The sequence below is a fragment of the Engystomops pustulosus genome, chromosome 3 (genome assembly GCF_040894005.1).
Source record: "Engystomops pustulosus chromosome 3, aEngPut4.maternal, whole genome shotgun sequence".
In the NCBI taxonomy this organism is placed as follows: domain Eukaryota; kingdom Metazoa; phylum Chordata; class Amphibia; order Anura; family Leptodactylidae; genus Engystomops; species Engystomops pustulosus.
In genome coordinates this window covers 66,900,479-66,918,631 of record NC_092413.1, presented here as the reverse complement: position 1 = coordinate 66,918,631, position 18,153 = coordinate 66,900,479, and the positions used below count along the sequence as shown (strand labels likewise).

Sequence of the window (18,153 nt, the reverse complement as noted above, 5' to 3'; positions counted from 1 at the left end):
GGGTATTCACTCTCCTGGACCCACGGTACAAGCAAAATCTTTCAACTCTCATCCCTGGAGAGATAAGGAGCGTGAGAATGCATGAATACCAGCAGGCCCTGGTGCACAAGCTGAAACAGTATTTCCCTTCTGACAGCGCTAGCGGCAGAGGGCGTACTTCTGCGGGACAAGTAGCGAGGGAGAGTAGGCGAGCAGGCAGCTTGTCCAGCACTGGCAGGGGTACGCTTTACAAGGCCTTTGCCAGTTTTATGTCACCCCAGCAAGACACTGTAACCTGTCCCCAGTCTCGGCAGAGTAGGGCTGATCTTTACAGAAAGATGGTGAGGGAGTACGTAGCTGACCATACCATCGTCCTAAATGATCACACAGCTCCCTACAACTACTGGGTTTCAAAGCTGGACATGTGGCACGAACTGGCGCTGTACGCCTTGGAGGTTCTTGCCTGCCCTGGCGCTTGCGTGTTGTCCGAGTGGGTTTTCAGTGCAGCTGGTGGCATCATCACCGATAAGCGTACATGCCTGTCGACTGACAGCGCTGACAGGCTGACGCTTATCAAGATGAATAAAGCCTGGATTTCTCCGGATTTCCATTCTCCACCAGGTGAACGAAGCTCAACCTGAATAATGTATGCACTCCTCCTCCTCATTGTCCTCTTTCTCCTCCTCTTTGTACACTAAAGCAGAGGAAACTGGCTATTTTTTGCCAGGGCCAACTGGCTCTAGCTATAGTACTCTATGTATTTAATTTTTCTGGAGGGCCACCTACCCGGTCCTCTGTTTTAAACAATTTTTGGGAGTGCCACATACAGGCACTCAATCTATTTAATTTTTCTGGAGGACCACCTACCTGCTCCTCTGGTTTGAAAATTTTTTTGGACTGCCACATACAGGCACTATCCAAATTAAATTGTCTCCATAGCAGCCTCCACATGTCGTCTTTTTAGCTGCCTCCACACGTTGCTACCTCCACACGTCATCGCCATAGCTGCCTCCAAAAGTCGGCCATATAGCTGCCTCTATACATGGTCTCCTTATCAAACGAACTGTGTCAGGCAGAATTTTGGGTTGTTTTCATGGCTTCCACATCAAACTTGTTAACTTTGTCGCCACCCTGCTGTGTAATCCACAAAATATACTGGCAAACTTTTATCATTTACCGATATTATTTCAGCGCTTCTTGCGCATCTGTTTACATTCCCCTCACCCGCCATATCCCAAACTTATAAGAACACTACTACACTTGATCTTATACAAAAGGTTCTTAGAAGTGCTGTTTGGGGAGTAGCCGAGTGACAGGGGCTTGGATAGGCGAAAGTTCGCCTGGCAGCAGAGCGCCAGCTCCATCCCAAGATCCAACTAACATAGTTTTAACTGCAGCACCTTTAATCTACTACTAGTTCACTGCCTCCATACATCGTCCCCTTATCAAACGAGCTGTGTCAGGCAGAATTTTCAGGTGTTTTACCAGATACATAGTGGAACTCGGCCCATCTGTCGCCGCCATGCTGGAGACCTGAAGTTGCAATCATAGCAGCGCAATATGGATGCTCCATACTGTCGCTCTTAATCATGGAACCATTTCCGTAAAAACAATGAAAAATAGAACCACTATGCTATCCCATTATTCCTAGGTGAAATATTCAAATGACCCGGCCTGCTTTGAAAATTATAATTTTTTCAAAATAAACGCTTCTGGCCCCCAGGCCCATTTTGGGTGGGGAGGAGCCGAGAGACAGGGGCTTGGACAGGCGAAATCTCGCCTGGTAGTGGACCGCCAGCTCCATCCCAAGATTAGGCAGCCTCAGAGGCATCCATGCATGCTGCCCCTGCTGTTTCCTGTCCATTTTGCCTCCACGATCCTCCACAGCGTCCACCAATGTCTCATTTCAACTCTCTATATCCCAGACGCTGGAGCACGAGAGGATATGCAGCACATCATCCCCTTATCAAACGAGCTGTGTCAGGCAGAATTTTCAGGTGTTTCACCAGATACATAGTGGAACTCGGCCCATCTGTAGCCGCCATGCTGGAGACCTGAAGTTGCAATCATAGCAGCGCAATATGAATGCCCCATCCTGTCGCTCTTAATCATGGAAGTCGTCTCCATGGCTGCCTCCACATGTTGTCCACTTATCAAAAGAGCTGTGTCAGGCTCATTTTTCGGGTGTTTCACCAGATACGTTATGGAACTTGGTCACTATGTCGCCACCATGCTGTGTTATCGACTAAATATACCGTCAACCTTTTGTTCACAGAGGAAATCATTTCAGCGCTTCTTGCTCACCTCCTTTGGTTCCTCTCTGCCACAAATTGGTTTGAAGCCTGAGTCCATTTAGGGTATGTCGCCATGACACTCTCTAGCCTGCCACTGCTGCCGCTGCCTCTGCATGCCGTCCCCTATAGTGTCAGGGTCAATTATTGCATGTTTTAGATGCTATCTAGCCTCATTCGGTCACTCTGTCATGGCCATTCTATTGCCCATAATTTTGGCATAATGGTACGATTAAGCAGCCTCAGAGGCATCCATGCATGCTGCCCCTGCTGTTTCCTGTCCATTTCCGTGGTGTTTCCATCCTTTTCTGAGGTTCCCATGTCAAGCTTCCCTGTGCAGAGCCTTGGTCCCCTTGAAAAACGCTCGAGTCTCCCATTGACTTCAATGGGGCTCGTTATTCGAGACGAGCACTCGAGCATCGGGAAAAGTTAGTCTCGAATAACGAGTACCCGAGCATTTTAGTGCTCGCTCATCTCTACTTTTAACAGAAAGACAATGTCGTTCAAATGCAAAAAGTGTTCTTCATCATGTTTCTTTAAAACGAATGGAGAATGCTAACATTTAGTTCCATACATAAAGCATAAAGCATTGATTTTAACAAGTTTGGTGAGTTTCGTCCTGTCGCTGGATCAAGACAAAGTTTGCTGGAGTTATCCTCGTATCCAGGAGGATTCCTTTGCGTGGACTACACCTACATGCATGAAGATCGGTGACCTTACTACATATGGAATTGTTTGTTTGTACAGTTTTGGGTACCAGTGTATAAAAAGGACAAAGTCGGTCTGGAAAGGGTGCAAAGGTAAGCAACCAACTTATTAAGGAAATGAGGGAACTAAAATACAATTCCAGATTTATGCCAAAGTTATTCAACTCAGAAAAAGACAGCTTAAGGAATACGTCATTACAATGTACTAATACCTTAATGGACAGAACAGAGGTATGTCCAAATATATATACATATATATAAATACATATATATGTTTCTTCTTGGATTTTTAATGTGAACAAAAATATCACGGGTTATGAAAAAAAACATTTGTTTAATCTTATAGGGTGGGCTTGATGGACATGTGTCTTTTCCCAACTCTATATACTATAATATATATGATATATATATTATGATAAAGAGGTGAAAATAAGCTTGCTCCATAGGGGGTTTAAGAACATCTTGATATAAAATTAAGTTGTAATTTCATTGCTTTTTCTAGCATTACACCTGTGAATGATATAAATGTACGCCATGCCAGAGATTTGCAGACCATCTTCAGCAACCGGTAAGCAATTGTCAGATAAAGGGTAACTACCTCCAATAGGTGGCACTACAGTGGAGGGCGTGTATAGATAATCAGATGGTGGGGCCAAAAGTTACAAAGTGTGAGGTAGGGGAAAGGGCTTCAAAAATTTTTGTCTAAAATACTGCCCATATCATGTGCCACACCAGAAAGGCAGCAGGAGATTAGGAAGAAGGTAAACAAATGTCTCCAAAGTTGGAGACATCATCAGATAAAGGGTAACTACCTCCAATAGGTGACATTACAGTGGAAGTCTTTTCCACCTGGAAGGGAGCTAATCTGCATACATTACCATAAATAGTGTTAGAGCCATTTGTTAAAGGACATCTACCGCCAGGATCAAGGATTGAATACCAAGCACACTGACATACTGGTGTGTGCCCCCTCTGGTATGTTCTGCTCTTCTTTATGCTTCTTATGCCCTAGATTTTACAGAAAAAAAAGCTTTTAAAATTATGCGAATGAGCCTGAGTGGCTCCAGCTCCATAGGTGCTAATGGAGAATGGAGAATGGAGACCCTCTGGCTCATTTGCATAATTTTTAATGCCTTTTTTCTTAAAAATAGGAGCATAGGAAGCTTAAAGAAGACCAGAGCCTACCAGTGGGGGCAAACACCAGTTTGTCACCAGTATGGTTTACAATCCTTTATCCTGGTGGTAGATGTCCTTTCATTTTTCTAGTAGACAACATAAATATAATGTTTTATTGTATGTTTTCTCATGCTCATTTTTGTATGACACCTGCCCCTGACTTGAAAAAGTTGGAGAGAGATTGCAGTGATGGTATCTAATGTTGACTTTTTTTTTACCTCTATTAAGAAGGTATTGCTTTCATATTAATAACATGGGACATGGGTTAGCAGGTAACATTCAAATATATGCATTGGAGTAAGGAAGTACAGGCAGTCACGGGTCAAAATAGTCATTTGTTTTGCTCATCAATATAGACTATACCCCATCTCGACAGAAAAAATCAGAAATGTAGATCATTTTTTGTGTTTAATTAAACTGATTGGACTCGATTAGGAAAGGCACACACCTGTCTACATAAGACCTCACAGTGCATGTCAGAACACATGAGAATGAAGAGGTCTAAGGAACTGCCCAATGAGCTCAGAGACAGAAAGGTGGCAATGCACAGATGTAGCCTAGGCTAAAAATGATTTTTTTACTTCAACCTGGCAGTCCAGCCAAACTAAGTAATAGTGGGAGAAGTACCTTGGTGAGAGAGGTAAAGAAGAACCCCAAGATCACTGTGGCTGAGCTCCAGAGATTCAGTAGGGAGATGCGGGAAATTTCCACAAAGACCACTAACACTGCAGTCCTCCACCAGTTGGGGCTTTATGACAGAGTGTGCTGACAGAAGATTCTCCTCAGTGCAAGACATATGAAAACCTACATACACACTCACAGAATGAGTTACAGACTATGAGAAATAAGATTCTCTGGTCTGATGAGACAAAGTTTTAACTTTTGGTGTTAATTCTACTTGGTGGAGAAAACCAGGCACTGCTCATAACTTGCCAAATACAATACCAACAGTGAAACATGGTGGTGGCAGCATCAAGCTATGAAGGGGAAGGGGGGAGGGTTCAGCAGCATGGCTGCAGGATGACTGGTTGCAATTGAAGGAAAGAGGTTTGTGGCCAATTAAAGAGAGATCCTAGATGAAAAGCTCTTCCAGAATGCTCTGAACCTCAGACTGGGCCAAAGGAACACCTTCTATCAAGAAAATGACCCTAAGCGCACAGCTAAAATAACAAATCAGTAGCTTCCGCATAACTCTTAGATCAGACTTGAAAATGGCTGTCCACCAACATTCTCCATCTAAGCTGAGGGAACTGGAGAGAATATGCAAGAAAGATTCCCAAGAAGACTCATGACGGTACTAGCTGGAAAGGGTGCTTCTACTCAATATTTTTCTGTCAATATGGGGTGCAGAGTGTACATTAATTAGCAAGAAAAATAACTTTTTTGATCTTGTAACTAGGGGTTTTTATGCAAGTCGATATTCTTTAGTAAGGAACTGCCTTTGTAAGCAGGCCTAATAGTTAATAAAACAACAATATGCCAACATAAAGCTGAAATATTCTTCATATATTCTTCAACAACTTATTGAACTATTCTTGCGTTATGTATACTTTTTTTTGCATGTTATAGAAACTGTAAGTCTCGGTTTACATTTACCACAAATACTGTACATGTTGTATAATAGAATGTCCAGGCATTTAAAATACAAATGACAGCTGGCTACTAAGAGAAACATTGTAACGCCTTAGCACTCACTTTACGCTGTTAATTAATGTACGGTGCAGTACATGTAGCATGGCAGTGGCAATTCATTGGCTTTGGGAATAGTTCATTCAGACCAAATATTGACCTTAGTTCAGATTTTAGCTAACAATGGAAGTAAATTTAGTTCCAAAAATCTTTTCAGACCCTATCTTCATTCTCACCTACTCAACTCCTGTTGTGGACCAAGGTTTTAACATCACTCATAGGAGCCTTATATTTTTATCTATTGGTATTTATATACACTCACCGGCCACTTTATTAGGTACACCATGCCAGTAATGGGTTGGACCCCCTTTTGCCTTCAGAACTGCCTCAATTCTTCGTGGCATAGATTCAACAAGGTGCTGGAAGCATTCCTCAGAGATTTTGGTCCATATTGACATGATGGCATCACACAGTTGCCGCAGATTTGTCGGCTGCACATCCATGATGCGAATCTTCCGTTCCACCACATCCCAAAGATACTCTATTGGATTGAGATCTGGTGACTGTGGAGGCCATTTGAGTAGAGTGAACTCATTGTCATGTTCAAGAAACCAGTCTGAGATGATTCCAGCTTTATGACATGGCGCATTATCCTGCTGAAAGTAGCCATCAGATGTTGGGTACATTGTGCTCATAAAGGGATGGACATGGTCAGCAACAATACTCACGTAGGCTGTGGCGTTGCAACAATGCTCAATTTGTACCAGGGGGCCCAAAGAGTGCCAAGAAAATATTCCCCACACCATGACACCACCACCACCAGCCTGAACCGTTGATACAAGGCAGGATGGATCCATGCTTTCATGTTGTTGACGCCAAATTCTGACCCTACCATCCAAATGTAGCAGCAGAAATTGAGACTCATCAGACCAGGCAACGTTTTTACAATCTTCTACTGTCCAATTTCGATGAGTTTGTGCAAATTGTAGCTTCAGTTTCCTGTTCTTAGCTGAAAGGAGTGCCACCCGTCGTGGTCTTCTGCTGCTGTAGCCCATCTGCCTCAAAGTTCGACGTACTGTGCGTTCAGAGATGGTCTTCTGCCTCTTCAGCTCGAACCAGTCTGCCCATTCTCCTCTGACCTCTGGCATCAACAAGGCATTTCTGCCCACAGAACTGCCGCTCACTGGATGTTTTTTCTTTTTTGGACCATTCTCTGTAAACCCTAGAGATGGTTGTGCGTGAAAATCCCAGTAAATCAGCAGTTTCTGAAATACTCAGACCAGCCCTTCTGGCACCAACAACCATGCCACGTTCAAAGGCACTCAAATCACCTTTCTTCCCCATACTGATGCTCAGTTTGAACTGCAGGAGATTGTCTTGACCATGTCTACATGCCTAAATGCACTGAGTTGCCGCCATGTGATTGGCTGATTAGAAATTAAGTGTTAACGAGCAGTTGGACAGGTGTACCTCAGTTCAAACCGAGCATCAGTATGGGGAAGAAAGGTGATTTGAGTGCCTTTGAACGTGGCATGGTTGTTGGTGCCAGAAGGGCTGGTCTGAGTATTTCAGAAACTGCTGATCTACTGGCATTTTCACGCACAACCATCTCTAAGGTTTACAGAGAATGGTCCAAAAAAGAAAAAACATCCAGTGAGTGGCAGTTCTGTGGGCGGAAATGCCTTGTTGATGCCAGAGGTCAGAGGAGAATCCATTGCTCCACCTACAAACATAGCATAATATCGACCTTAATAGTCCCCACATGGTATGAGGTCCTTACTGTGGCCAAACCTCTATGGACCCATATAATATCTCTTAATGCAACTTGGCAACAAGTTTAATTTTATCCTCCATTACATTTGATTTTCCACTTTTATTTATCCCCCCAAACTTATATACAATACTATCTGTACTCCTACCCCACCCCTTCATATATGGTGTGGACCCTGTTCTACCCCCCACGCCACCCATTTTACATGGTGTGGCCCTTGTTCTCTATCCCTCTCATTTTTTGACCTCCTGTTCTCCATCCCCCTCATACTTTGGCCTCCTGTCCTCCATCCTCATACTGTGGCTTTCTGTCCTTCACCAATCTCATTCTGTGGTCTCTTTCCTCCTTATTTTGTGGCCTCCTGTTCTCTACCCTTCATATTGTGGTCCTGTCCATCCTCATACTGTGGCCTCCTAGCCTTCATCCTCCTCTACCTGTGGCTTCCATCCTCCTCTTCCGGTGGCTTCCATCTTCCTCAAACTGTGGCCTCCTGTCCTCCATCCTCCTCTTCCTGTGGCCTCCTGTCCTCCATCCTCCTCTTTCTGTGGCCTCCTGTCCTCCAGCACCTCCTTCTGTGTCATTCTCTCATCCAGCCTCATCTTCCTGTGGCCCCCTGTCCTCCATCCTCCTCCTCCTTTGTCCTTCAGCCTCCTATTTCTATTACCCTTGTCCTCCAGCATCATCCTTACTTGGCCTCCTGTCCTCCATTCTGCTCTTTGTGTGTCCCGCTGTCCTCCAGCCTCCTCTTTCTGTGGCATCCTGTCCTTTATCCTCCTCTTCTTGTGGCCTGAGTCCCCTGCACTGGGGTATTTAACAAAAAAAACTGTTACTTACCTTTCCTCATTCCCCCGCAGCAGTGTAGCTTTCTCTTCTCCTGGGTTCCAACTCAAAGGATGAGGCCAGCTGAAGGGAAGTGCTACCTTGACATGACATGACTCCTTTACACATGTGAGGAGATAGCAGGAGCTGATCATGCCTCCTCTTGCTAATGCTTGGGACCATGAGAAGGAGGTGGGACAAATCGCTGGATAGAGGGGCAGCCCAGGACATTCTTCCAACCACCAGGGGTGAAAACCATGCTGTCAGCTGAATTCGGGATGGTTGGGAGGATTTTCCCTAATCTACCTTTTTAAAAAAAAGCTCTCTGAGCAGCAAAAAAAAAAAGTAATTTATTATTAGATTATTTCCAACACCAGGTCTATCGTAGACATACATTTGTACAAACTATAATAACAAGAGAAGGCTACCTTATGCTCATATTTAAAGGACATCTACCATTAACACCTACGGAGCCTGGAGCCTCTCAGGCTCATGTGCATACAGTCCTTCATCCTGGTGGTAGATGCGCTTTAACTCTCCAAATGCTGCTTAATCCTGCCAACATACACCAAGCTCCCTAATATTTTATATTAGAACCTTAAAAAAACAACAACAAAAAATACTTCCACTCCTATATTGAACTACAATACCCAGGTTTGATTTAAAGTCCACTGAGACTAGGAAAAAATTACGGGTGTCAGAACATTTCCTTGTGTACAAGAAGTTTTCATTTTTATCTATTGAAATATATTAATACCTATGTAAATTTGATACCCCATGATTGTATTAACCCAAGGAATGAACAGTGAAAATATTTTTTGACAATTTCACAACATTTGGTATTTTCTGCTTCCTGGTACATGGTATAGAATATTAAATACTATCACTGGAAAGCATAAAAGGGCCAAATTGTTATGGATTTAATACTTCACTTTTACCTGATTAGTTTTCTGGCAAACCATCTGTTTAAGGGAAAGAAGTTTGGGTTCTCTCAGCTGAAACGGTGCTGCTGAACCTGCTCCAAGGGGACTTGTCAATGGGTGAATATGCTGTCAAGTTCCTAAACCTGGCTTCCAAACTCTCCTGGGCCAACAACATTTAGAAAAGGACTGTCATCCCAAGTCAATGATGGATTGGCCGCCTGTGATCCCCCAGCTACTCTGAGTGGTCTCATCACCCTGGCCACCCGGATAGATGTCCGGTTCATGGAGCGTGCTGAGGAGTTGTGTCAGGAGCATCTGCAAGCCCGGGCTTGACGTCTTCCTCGTCTGGCTCCTGCCTTCCAAAGGCTGCTCCAGCCTTCGGCCACACAGTCTGCAGAGGAGCCTATGCAAGTGGACAAGGTCCATCTCCTCGCCATGGAACACTCCAGACATTGCAAGGAGAATCTATGCCTGTACTGTGCCAGTCCTAAGCACTTTATTGGGGCCTGTCCGCCCCCAGCAACCGGGAAATGCCAGCACCTAGGTTTCTTGGGAGAAGTGTCCCGAGGTGTGAATACAGCTTCTCAACACCTGACAGTTCCTGTGCTCCTAGGTGTCAGTACCCACACTCCAATGCAAGTTTCAGCTTTCTTGGACTCTGGCTCTGTGGGGAACTTTGTGCTCTGGTCTCCCAACATCGCATTCTAGTGGTTCCTCTCGAGAAGCCCCTTGCCATATCTTCAGTAAGTGGACAAATCTTGTCCGGTCCGGTGACGCACTGAGCCAGTCTCTCTTCAAATAGGAGTTCTTCACAAGGAAAAACTGACTTTCTATGTGTTGCCATGCTTCACTTCATCCATCCGGTCCTCAACTGAAAGACTGGGGAGATCATGCGTTGGGGTGCAGAATGTCAGTCACGCTGTATGGTGGTCCCTCTACCTGTCTTGACTTCCTCCTTGACTCCCAAAATCCCTGGATGGGCTGCCAATGTGTTACCAGGACTATGCAGATGTTTTTTCCCAAAAAACAATCAGAGACTATATGAATAATGCTGAGCTGGGTGTGTATCTATCTGTATGAATGATGCTGAAATGTGTGTGTATCTGTATGAATGATGCTGAGCTCTGTGTGTATGTGTATGAATGATGCAGAACTTTGAGTGTAAATGCATAGATGTAGCACAGCTGTGTGTGTAAATGTATAGATGATGCATAGCTGTGTGTGTATCTGTATGGACGATGTGTGTGTGTATCTGTATGGATGATGCAGAGCTACACAGCTCTGCATCATCCATAAAATATCCCTGTTGGTCGTACTAAAGCACAGCACACACAGCATCATCCATACAGTTACACACACAGCTCTGCTTCATCCATACAGTTACACACACGTGTAACTGTATGGATGAAGCAGAGCTGTGTGTGTAACTGTATGGATGATGCTATGTGTTCTGTGCTTTAGTGCGACCAACAGGGATATTTTAATTGGTGTTAAATATATATTTTCCTTTTTTTGGAAGCCTAAATCTAGGGTGCGTCCTTTAGTAAGAAGCTTCTAATAGTCCGAAAAATACAGTATATCTCCTAGGGTTTTGATGCCCATAGCACTCCAAACAGCTGAACCTTCTAGTTTCTGCAGGTGTGGAATGGAAGGATTGTGCCACAGTGGAGTCACAACCATAAAATCTGTGAAATTAGCCAAAGTCTTGGATGTTTTCCACACCATCCTAGCCAATTTATATAAGGGTAACATCGGTAAATCTAAGCCTGGGAATAGGGGTATGGTTTCATAGGGGGATGCTCTCCTAATGTGTAGAGGCCTAGGTAATGCCAGAAGTGGTGTTCAGAGTTTTTGAGGAGAGTAAATAATGTGACTAGCTTAATCTGCCCTGCAATGGACAGAGGCAGGGTTTTCCATGCTCTATATTTCTGTCTCACATAGGTGAGTAATGGGCCTACATCAATGGGTCTGATGTAGTTTAGTGATCACAATCTACAGGTATTTAAATTCTGTGACCACTTTAAGACTCTTCATGTGACTCAGGCCCACCCAGGCATGGCATGAAAAACTGATTTTGACCAATTTACCTGAAGCTCTGAGTAGGAGCCAAATTCATTAATAAGGCATATAGCATTTGGAAGGGATGTAGGTACATCAGTCAGAAATAGAATCATGTCGTCGGCATACAGACCAACACGATCCTCGCTAGATCCTAGTGATTTCTCTGTAACACGAGTCTTGTCTAAATTTAATCAGCAACGACTTTATTGCGAGAGGAAACGATAGGGGAGATAAGGGACACCCTTGTGGAGTTCCCCTATAGCGGGTAAAAGTTCTCCGTTAACCCGAAGTCTGCTGCTAGGGGCAGAATATAATATGTGAATCCATTTGCAGAATTTTAGGTTGAACCTCGAGAGGTAAAGCCTCAGGAAAGGCCACTCTATCAAGAAAAGTCCTTTGCTGTATCTAGGGATGCTAGCGGGCAATCTCGCCTTGGCCTATTTATGTGACTACTTGCACTCTCCTTATATTGTCAGATGTGGACTACTGGGCATGAAGCTGCACTGGTCCGCATGCACAAGCGAAAGTATCACTTCATTTAGTCCAATTGCTGGAATCCTATTAAGAATTTTATAATTGTTGTTTAGCGATGCTATCGGACTGTATGAGCCGCAATCCATTGGATCTATGTCCGTTTTAAGATTAGTACCACAGAGGCCTTGTTTAGGGTTGGAGGGAGTGTTCAAGCCTGTAATGAGGATTTATATAATCTAAAAGAGAGGGGAGGAGCAGGTATTTATATTTAGTATATACTTCTTTGGGAAGGTCATTGGACCAGGGGACTATGTTTATTAAGGTTTTTCACGACAGCCTCCACCTCCTCTATAGTGAAAGGAAATCTACCATTTGTTTTTATGCAACCAAACATACTTTTGATGTAGCTACACTGATGCAGAAACATATGTTGTTTAATCCCTGATCCAAGTGGTTTTGCTCAAAAAACAATTATAAAATTCGGGACTGTGAGAAAGTTGGGTCAACGCTGACTGCCATGCATAAGCACATTACACTGAGCTTCTTGAACTGTCCAGATAGAACTAATCAACCTAAGCTGAATGACTCATGCACAGCAACTGGGGAATGGTGCAGAGATTCCCTTCTTTTGCCTGTCAGGGACAACACAGTGATTAAATCATTCTCTGAAGCAGTGCATAATAAGGGTAACAGTAGAAGTGCCAGAGCTCAGGAGTGACAGTGTCAGGTACCAGGGGTAGTGGACCCACTGGACTACCACGGACAATGATGTAAGTCGACACCTAGGGGCAGAGTCTAAGTGGCACCCAGTTTTCACCAGGCAGGCTCTGACAGGGACTGTCTGGTACACAGGCTATGACAGGGACTGACAGACAGGCTGTGACAGGGACTGACAGACAGGATGTGACAGGGACTGACAGACAGGATGTGACAGGGACTGAGAGAGGCTGTGACAGGGACTGATTGATAGGCTGTGACAAGGACTGACAGGCTGTGGCAGGGACTGACAGGCAGGCTATGACAGGGACTGAGACAGGCTGTGACAGGGACTGACAGACAGACAGGCTGTGACAGGGACTGACAGACAGACAGGCTGTGACAGGGACACAGACTGTGACAGGGACTGACAGACAGGCTGTGACAAGGACTGACTGACAGAAAGGCTGTGACAGGGACTGACAGAAAGGCTGTAACAGGGACTGACAGAAAGGCTGTGACAGGGACTGACAGAAAGGCTGTGACAGGGACTGACAGACAAACTATGACAGGGGCTGACTGATAGGCAGGCTGTGATAGGGACAGAGACAGGCTGTGACAGGGACTGATTTATTTATGGTTACATGAAACTTTTCTTACTAAAACACACAGGCATACATACACACCATTAAGGCAAAAATTCTAAAATTACTAATGGATGATTTTTTTTTTATTTTTTTTTTAAGTTTTCAGAAAAGTCTTCCAAGATTAGCAAGAGGTGTAGAAGACAACAAAAACCAAAGGTAAATTTGCAATTACCTCTAAAATTGTTTTTGGGTTATTGGTCTTTCAGGATATCAGATCAAATAAAAATAACGAAACATAACATAAGATCAGTTATGTAATAAGTAAAATAAAACACACATTATTCAGTGTTCTAGACATTTTTTTTACGTAGTTAATAAGGTAAATGCATCAATGTAAACTAAAACAGCACTCAGTGTACTAATAAATTGTATGAACTTAGATTAGAGGCACCAAATTTATCATACACTATGATAAAACTTCTATGATGTAATATGATCGTCCACAATGATAAATTTAGAATCCACTATGATGAATCCACTACAAATTCATAACATTTTTAAAATGTCGAGTCTGTGCATTGCTTTAAAATTATTAAAATTCCCAAGAATGAAAGATGTGACCCCCACCCCGAATAAATTAACATAAAATTGTTCACTTCAGCTCAAATAATGTGTTTGACCATATGTATCAATGTATTTTTTGCAGTTATTATGTCTGGGCCCTTCTAGTGTATAACAACAGCAATAATATTGTTTTGGAAAAAGATTATATATTAAAAAAGATTAATGGCAGCCCACCCGTTGGACTAACTCTAAAAGCAGTCGATGTCTATCCAGTTGGTAAGTATATACAGTATAAAATGTGAATTTTTTATTAAGAAAGTCTGCATTAAAAAACATCTCCGCATTTCATGATTATGAGATCAATCTGATTGGCTAGGGTCCAACCAATGGGAAATATGCTGGACTTGATATGTAGGGTATATATCATATTGGCACAAATTTATCAAAAACATGCAGTTTGCCTGTGGAGCGTGCAGGGTGCACCAGATTCATGAAATGTGGCACACGATTCTTCATGAATCTGGCACCTCTTGTATTACTCTGACAGAGTGCAGCAACTATTTTTTGGTGCACCTTTAACATAGGGCATGCAACACAACATGATAAATGAGTAGCAATGTTTCGACAATGCACTGGAACACCCCTTTCAGTGCAGAATTTTGCATTGCATCAGGCAGGATGCAGCGTTCCCCACAAAATGTTGTGTGCGCCACAATTGTGTTGTGTGCACTGTTTGCACTGTTTTTAGTAAATGAACCCCAATATCCTTAAATAAACTTTCCATTGTTTTTAATACTTTTTGAGGGATGAACATGGGTGAAGGCACTAATCACATATAGTGAGTGGGAATGGTAAATAGTATTTACTATTTTTAAAAAATATATTTTTATTGTTTTTCCAAAAATAAACATACATGGGAAAGGGATGTCAGTTTCTCATACAAGCGTAACATGAGAGTTTGACATAATAAAATAATACTATCACATATGTCATTGCTAAATTTAACATCTATAGATTGCCTGTGTTCAGGACAGAAAAGATAATGAATCACATATATCCTTGCTAGATTAAGCATCTATAGATTCCCTGTGTTCCGGGGAGAACAGCGCAATGAGTTCATGTTGTGCTGAGGGTGGTGAAGCATAGCTGAGATAGTCCATATTTTCCACAATACTCTTGAAGTTCTGGTCCCTGCGAGTGAGGGTAGGTGAGTTTGAGGTATCTTTATGCGAGATATAACATGAGCAGAACTCGCCCTGATTGGGGTTATTATAAACCTTTTGTAACCATAATAAGGATTAATAAAACCAAACAAATACTAACAACAACAATATGAGTTAGATGCACACATGCACTATTATTCAGCAAAATATGGGCTAGATATCCAAGAGTTCCAGACCTTTAAGTACTTGTGGTGGGTTTGATTTTGGAACGAGATAGCTTTTTCATACCTACAACTGGTATTGACTAAGGAGGTTACTTCTTCTGTCTTAGGGAAGTTTGTTTCCAATGTCTGGTGATAATGAGTTTGGTGGCCTTTAAAAGGTGTGTGGCTACATTTCTACTTGCTGATGGGAATTTATTAACATATATTAACAGCAGAGCTGTGGCAGGAGATAAATTAGCGCTTGTCTGAATGATTTTACATAGCATTCTGCTTGTTGTATCCCAGATATTGCGAATTTTTGGGTATGACCAAAGAACATGTATTAGGGTGTCCATTTGGCCCCATGCTCTCCAAAAAAAATTGGATGTAGAGGGAAAAATTTTTCTAAGTCTTTAAGGTGTAAAATACCAGTGTAGGTGAGTTTTTGTAATATCTTCTAGGGGAAATAATAGGAATTATAGGAATAATTAAACATCGGAAGCCACCGCCAGCCCGAAGATGGCGCAGGGTAGCACCGGAGGGCTCATTTAAATATGTAAAAAAATAGTTTTTTTTAGCTAAAGTAAAGTTTGCCGAGCCTAACAAAACTATGTGCCAGCATCAGCCTTAAGTAGCCTACCAGGTGGTCTGCTCGCATGATTTCATCATGCGGGCAGTGGTAGGTTTCCTTTAAAGCTAAAATTTCCTTGTAGTAATTTAGCTAATTGATCATTATAGTTGAATGCCTCTAGATGATCGCTCCTGCAAGAAATAGTGCACATGCATGTATGGGTAAAGTTCCTTTACAGGGATAGAGCACTTTCTCATTAGCATATTAAATGGCGCTATTTCTCCCCCTGCCAGGAAGGATATGTTCAAGTCAGGGATATTTGATTCCAGCAGGTCTAATGGGATCTAAGGGTAGTGGGATAGCTATTGTGGCCTTGGAACGTGTTCTCAGCTTACGCCAAGCATCATCAGTTGCCCGTATGGTGAGACATTTAGAAAGAGGTGGTGAAATCCCAAGTGAGAGATATTAGCCTAGTTCTGAGAGAGCCTTTGGTCTGGTAGTTCTCTTCTATTGAGCACCACAGGGTGAATTTAGCCATCAATGTTGTGCTAAACAGCCGCTATATAGTAATCTTGTAGGTCAGGGACTCCCTGGTTTTGGAAGGGTAATTATCGCCTCTAGCATTTCCTTCAGGAATTCTCCTTTGGAAGCTGCAAGGGAGTATACACTCAGCAGGAAGGGCGAGAGGGTGAATACAAATTTGTTATAGTAAAGGCCAGGAAGGCCGCCAGGGCCTGGAGATTTATTGGATGTAAGTGTTTTGATTGTTTTTTCTATTTCAACAGTGGTGGTTGGCGGTTACACTGGGAAGATGGAGTTACTTCAAGAAAGAGTTCTGGAGAAGGGGGAGGAAATACACTGTTGCTGGTTAAATTATATAGGTTGGAGTAATAATCCATAAATGCATCAACAATTTCTCTAGGTGATAGTAGTTTAACCCCTGAGGTGTGCTGGTATAGAAACAGGATTTTAGACATTTGGCTGCGCTGTTTAAGATGTCTCGCCAAAAGGGCCCCTGCTTTTTGGTCCTGTGAATAATATCCAATTTTCAATTTTTGTAGAGCTGTGGAATATTTGTACAAAAGGAGAGTATGTAGATGGTCTCTTAGTTCATTAAGAGTTGTGAATAGGAGAATGCTTGTTTGTTTTCCTTTCTAGGAATTAAATATGCATTAGTGTGGAGGTAATTTCTCTTTCCCTCCCTCTGAGGAGCCTGCTATTGAGGATTGTGAATTCCTCTTTTACGAACATTTTTGTGTGAGCCATAATTTCATAGTTTCATAGTTTCATAGTTTATACGGTTGAAAAAAGACACTTGTCCATCTAGTTCAACCAAGGAAGGGTAGGGATTGGATGAGGAAGGGAATTATATATATTGTGTTTATATATAATTATAATGAGAAAGGGCTTATATCTATTGTGTTGTTGAGTGACAGAAACTCCTTCAATTTATTTTCCATAGTAGAACTATGTTTTGTGGACGCTATGGTGGACATGTTTGCTATCCAGATAAATTCTGTGGTGTAGGAATATATGTCTGAGTAAGTTATTGTGATGTGGGCATGGTCTGACCACTGGATGTTGCCTATGGAAGAGTGTGAAGTTTTGTCCAACACAAAACTAACTGTAAGAATCATGTCGATACGTGAATACGTTTTACGTCTTGCTGAAAAGTATAATCTTTTTCTGATGTAAGTTGTACTCGCCATGCATCAAAGAGATAGTTTTCCCAAAAAAGCTAATTTAATGTGAAAAAATGGTGGGAATGGGATGTAGTGTCGAAAATTGACCAACAGTATTCAAATCCCCACATATAAGTAAAGACCCCTTCTACATTTCATTTATTTTTCTGAAGAATGATCTTTGCCTCTTGTTGGGGGCATACAAGTTCACAAGTGTGTATTCTATATTATTAATAGTACAATGCACTAATATAAAACGGCTTTGCGGATCTATGTGGGATTGGTGTATAGTTACAACTAACGTATCTTTAAAAGCGCTAAGAACCCCTCTTTTCTTTTTCCCATAGGATGACATGAGCAACTGTTGGAATTTCGGGTGTGAGAGTTTAGGTTTTTTTTTTTTTTTTACAGATGTGTGTCTCTTGCAGGGCCGGATTAAGGTTGGTGGGGGCCCCTGGGCGCAAAACATGGTGGGGGCCCCCATTGAATGTAGTACAGACAGGGAACAGCAATCGCTATATACCGCCCCCCATTAATCACTGTAATCAGTCCCAAGTAATCACTATATACAGTTTCCCCAGCAATCACTGTACAAATGGTCCCCTGCTTAAGAACAGCCGACTTACATACGACCCCTAGTTACAAACAGACCTTTGGATGTTGGTTACTTACTGTACTTTAGGCTACAATGATAACCTATATAACCCAAAATACGTCCTTAACCAGAGTTAGGATGACTCCCCCTAACTTAAATCAGACACCCTACAAAAAGGGGAACTCATAAATCATATATTACGAAAAATTACTTTTAATTGAATTAGTATTAAAACAAAGAAAATACATCAAAAAAATTTTTT

General features: G+C 42.4%; 1 protein-coding gene across 6 annotated transcripts in view; it reads left to right on the top strand.

Moving 5' to 3' along the window:
• ADGRG6 (adhesion G protein-coupled receptor G6) overlaps positions 1–18,153 on the top strand; it is a 538,359-nt gene that overhangs the window by 396,280 nt on the left and 123,926 nt on the right. For 5 of the 6 annotated variants that reach the window (XM_072140986.1, XM_072140983.1, XM_072140980.1 and 2 more), the window contains 3 exons: positions 3,480–3,545; positions 13,273–13,329; positions 13,820–13,953. In XM_072140986.1, coding sequence (XP_071997087.1) covers positions 3,480–3,545; positions 13,273–13,329; positions 13,820–13,953 — 257 coding nt within the window. The remainder of the gene's footprint in view (positions 1–3,479; positions 3,546–13,272; positions 13,330–13,819; positions 13,954–18,153) is intronic. The other variant, XM_072140981.1, reaches the window with a different exon arrangement.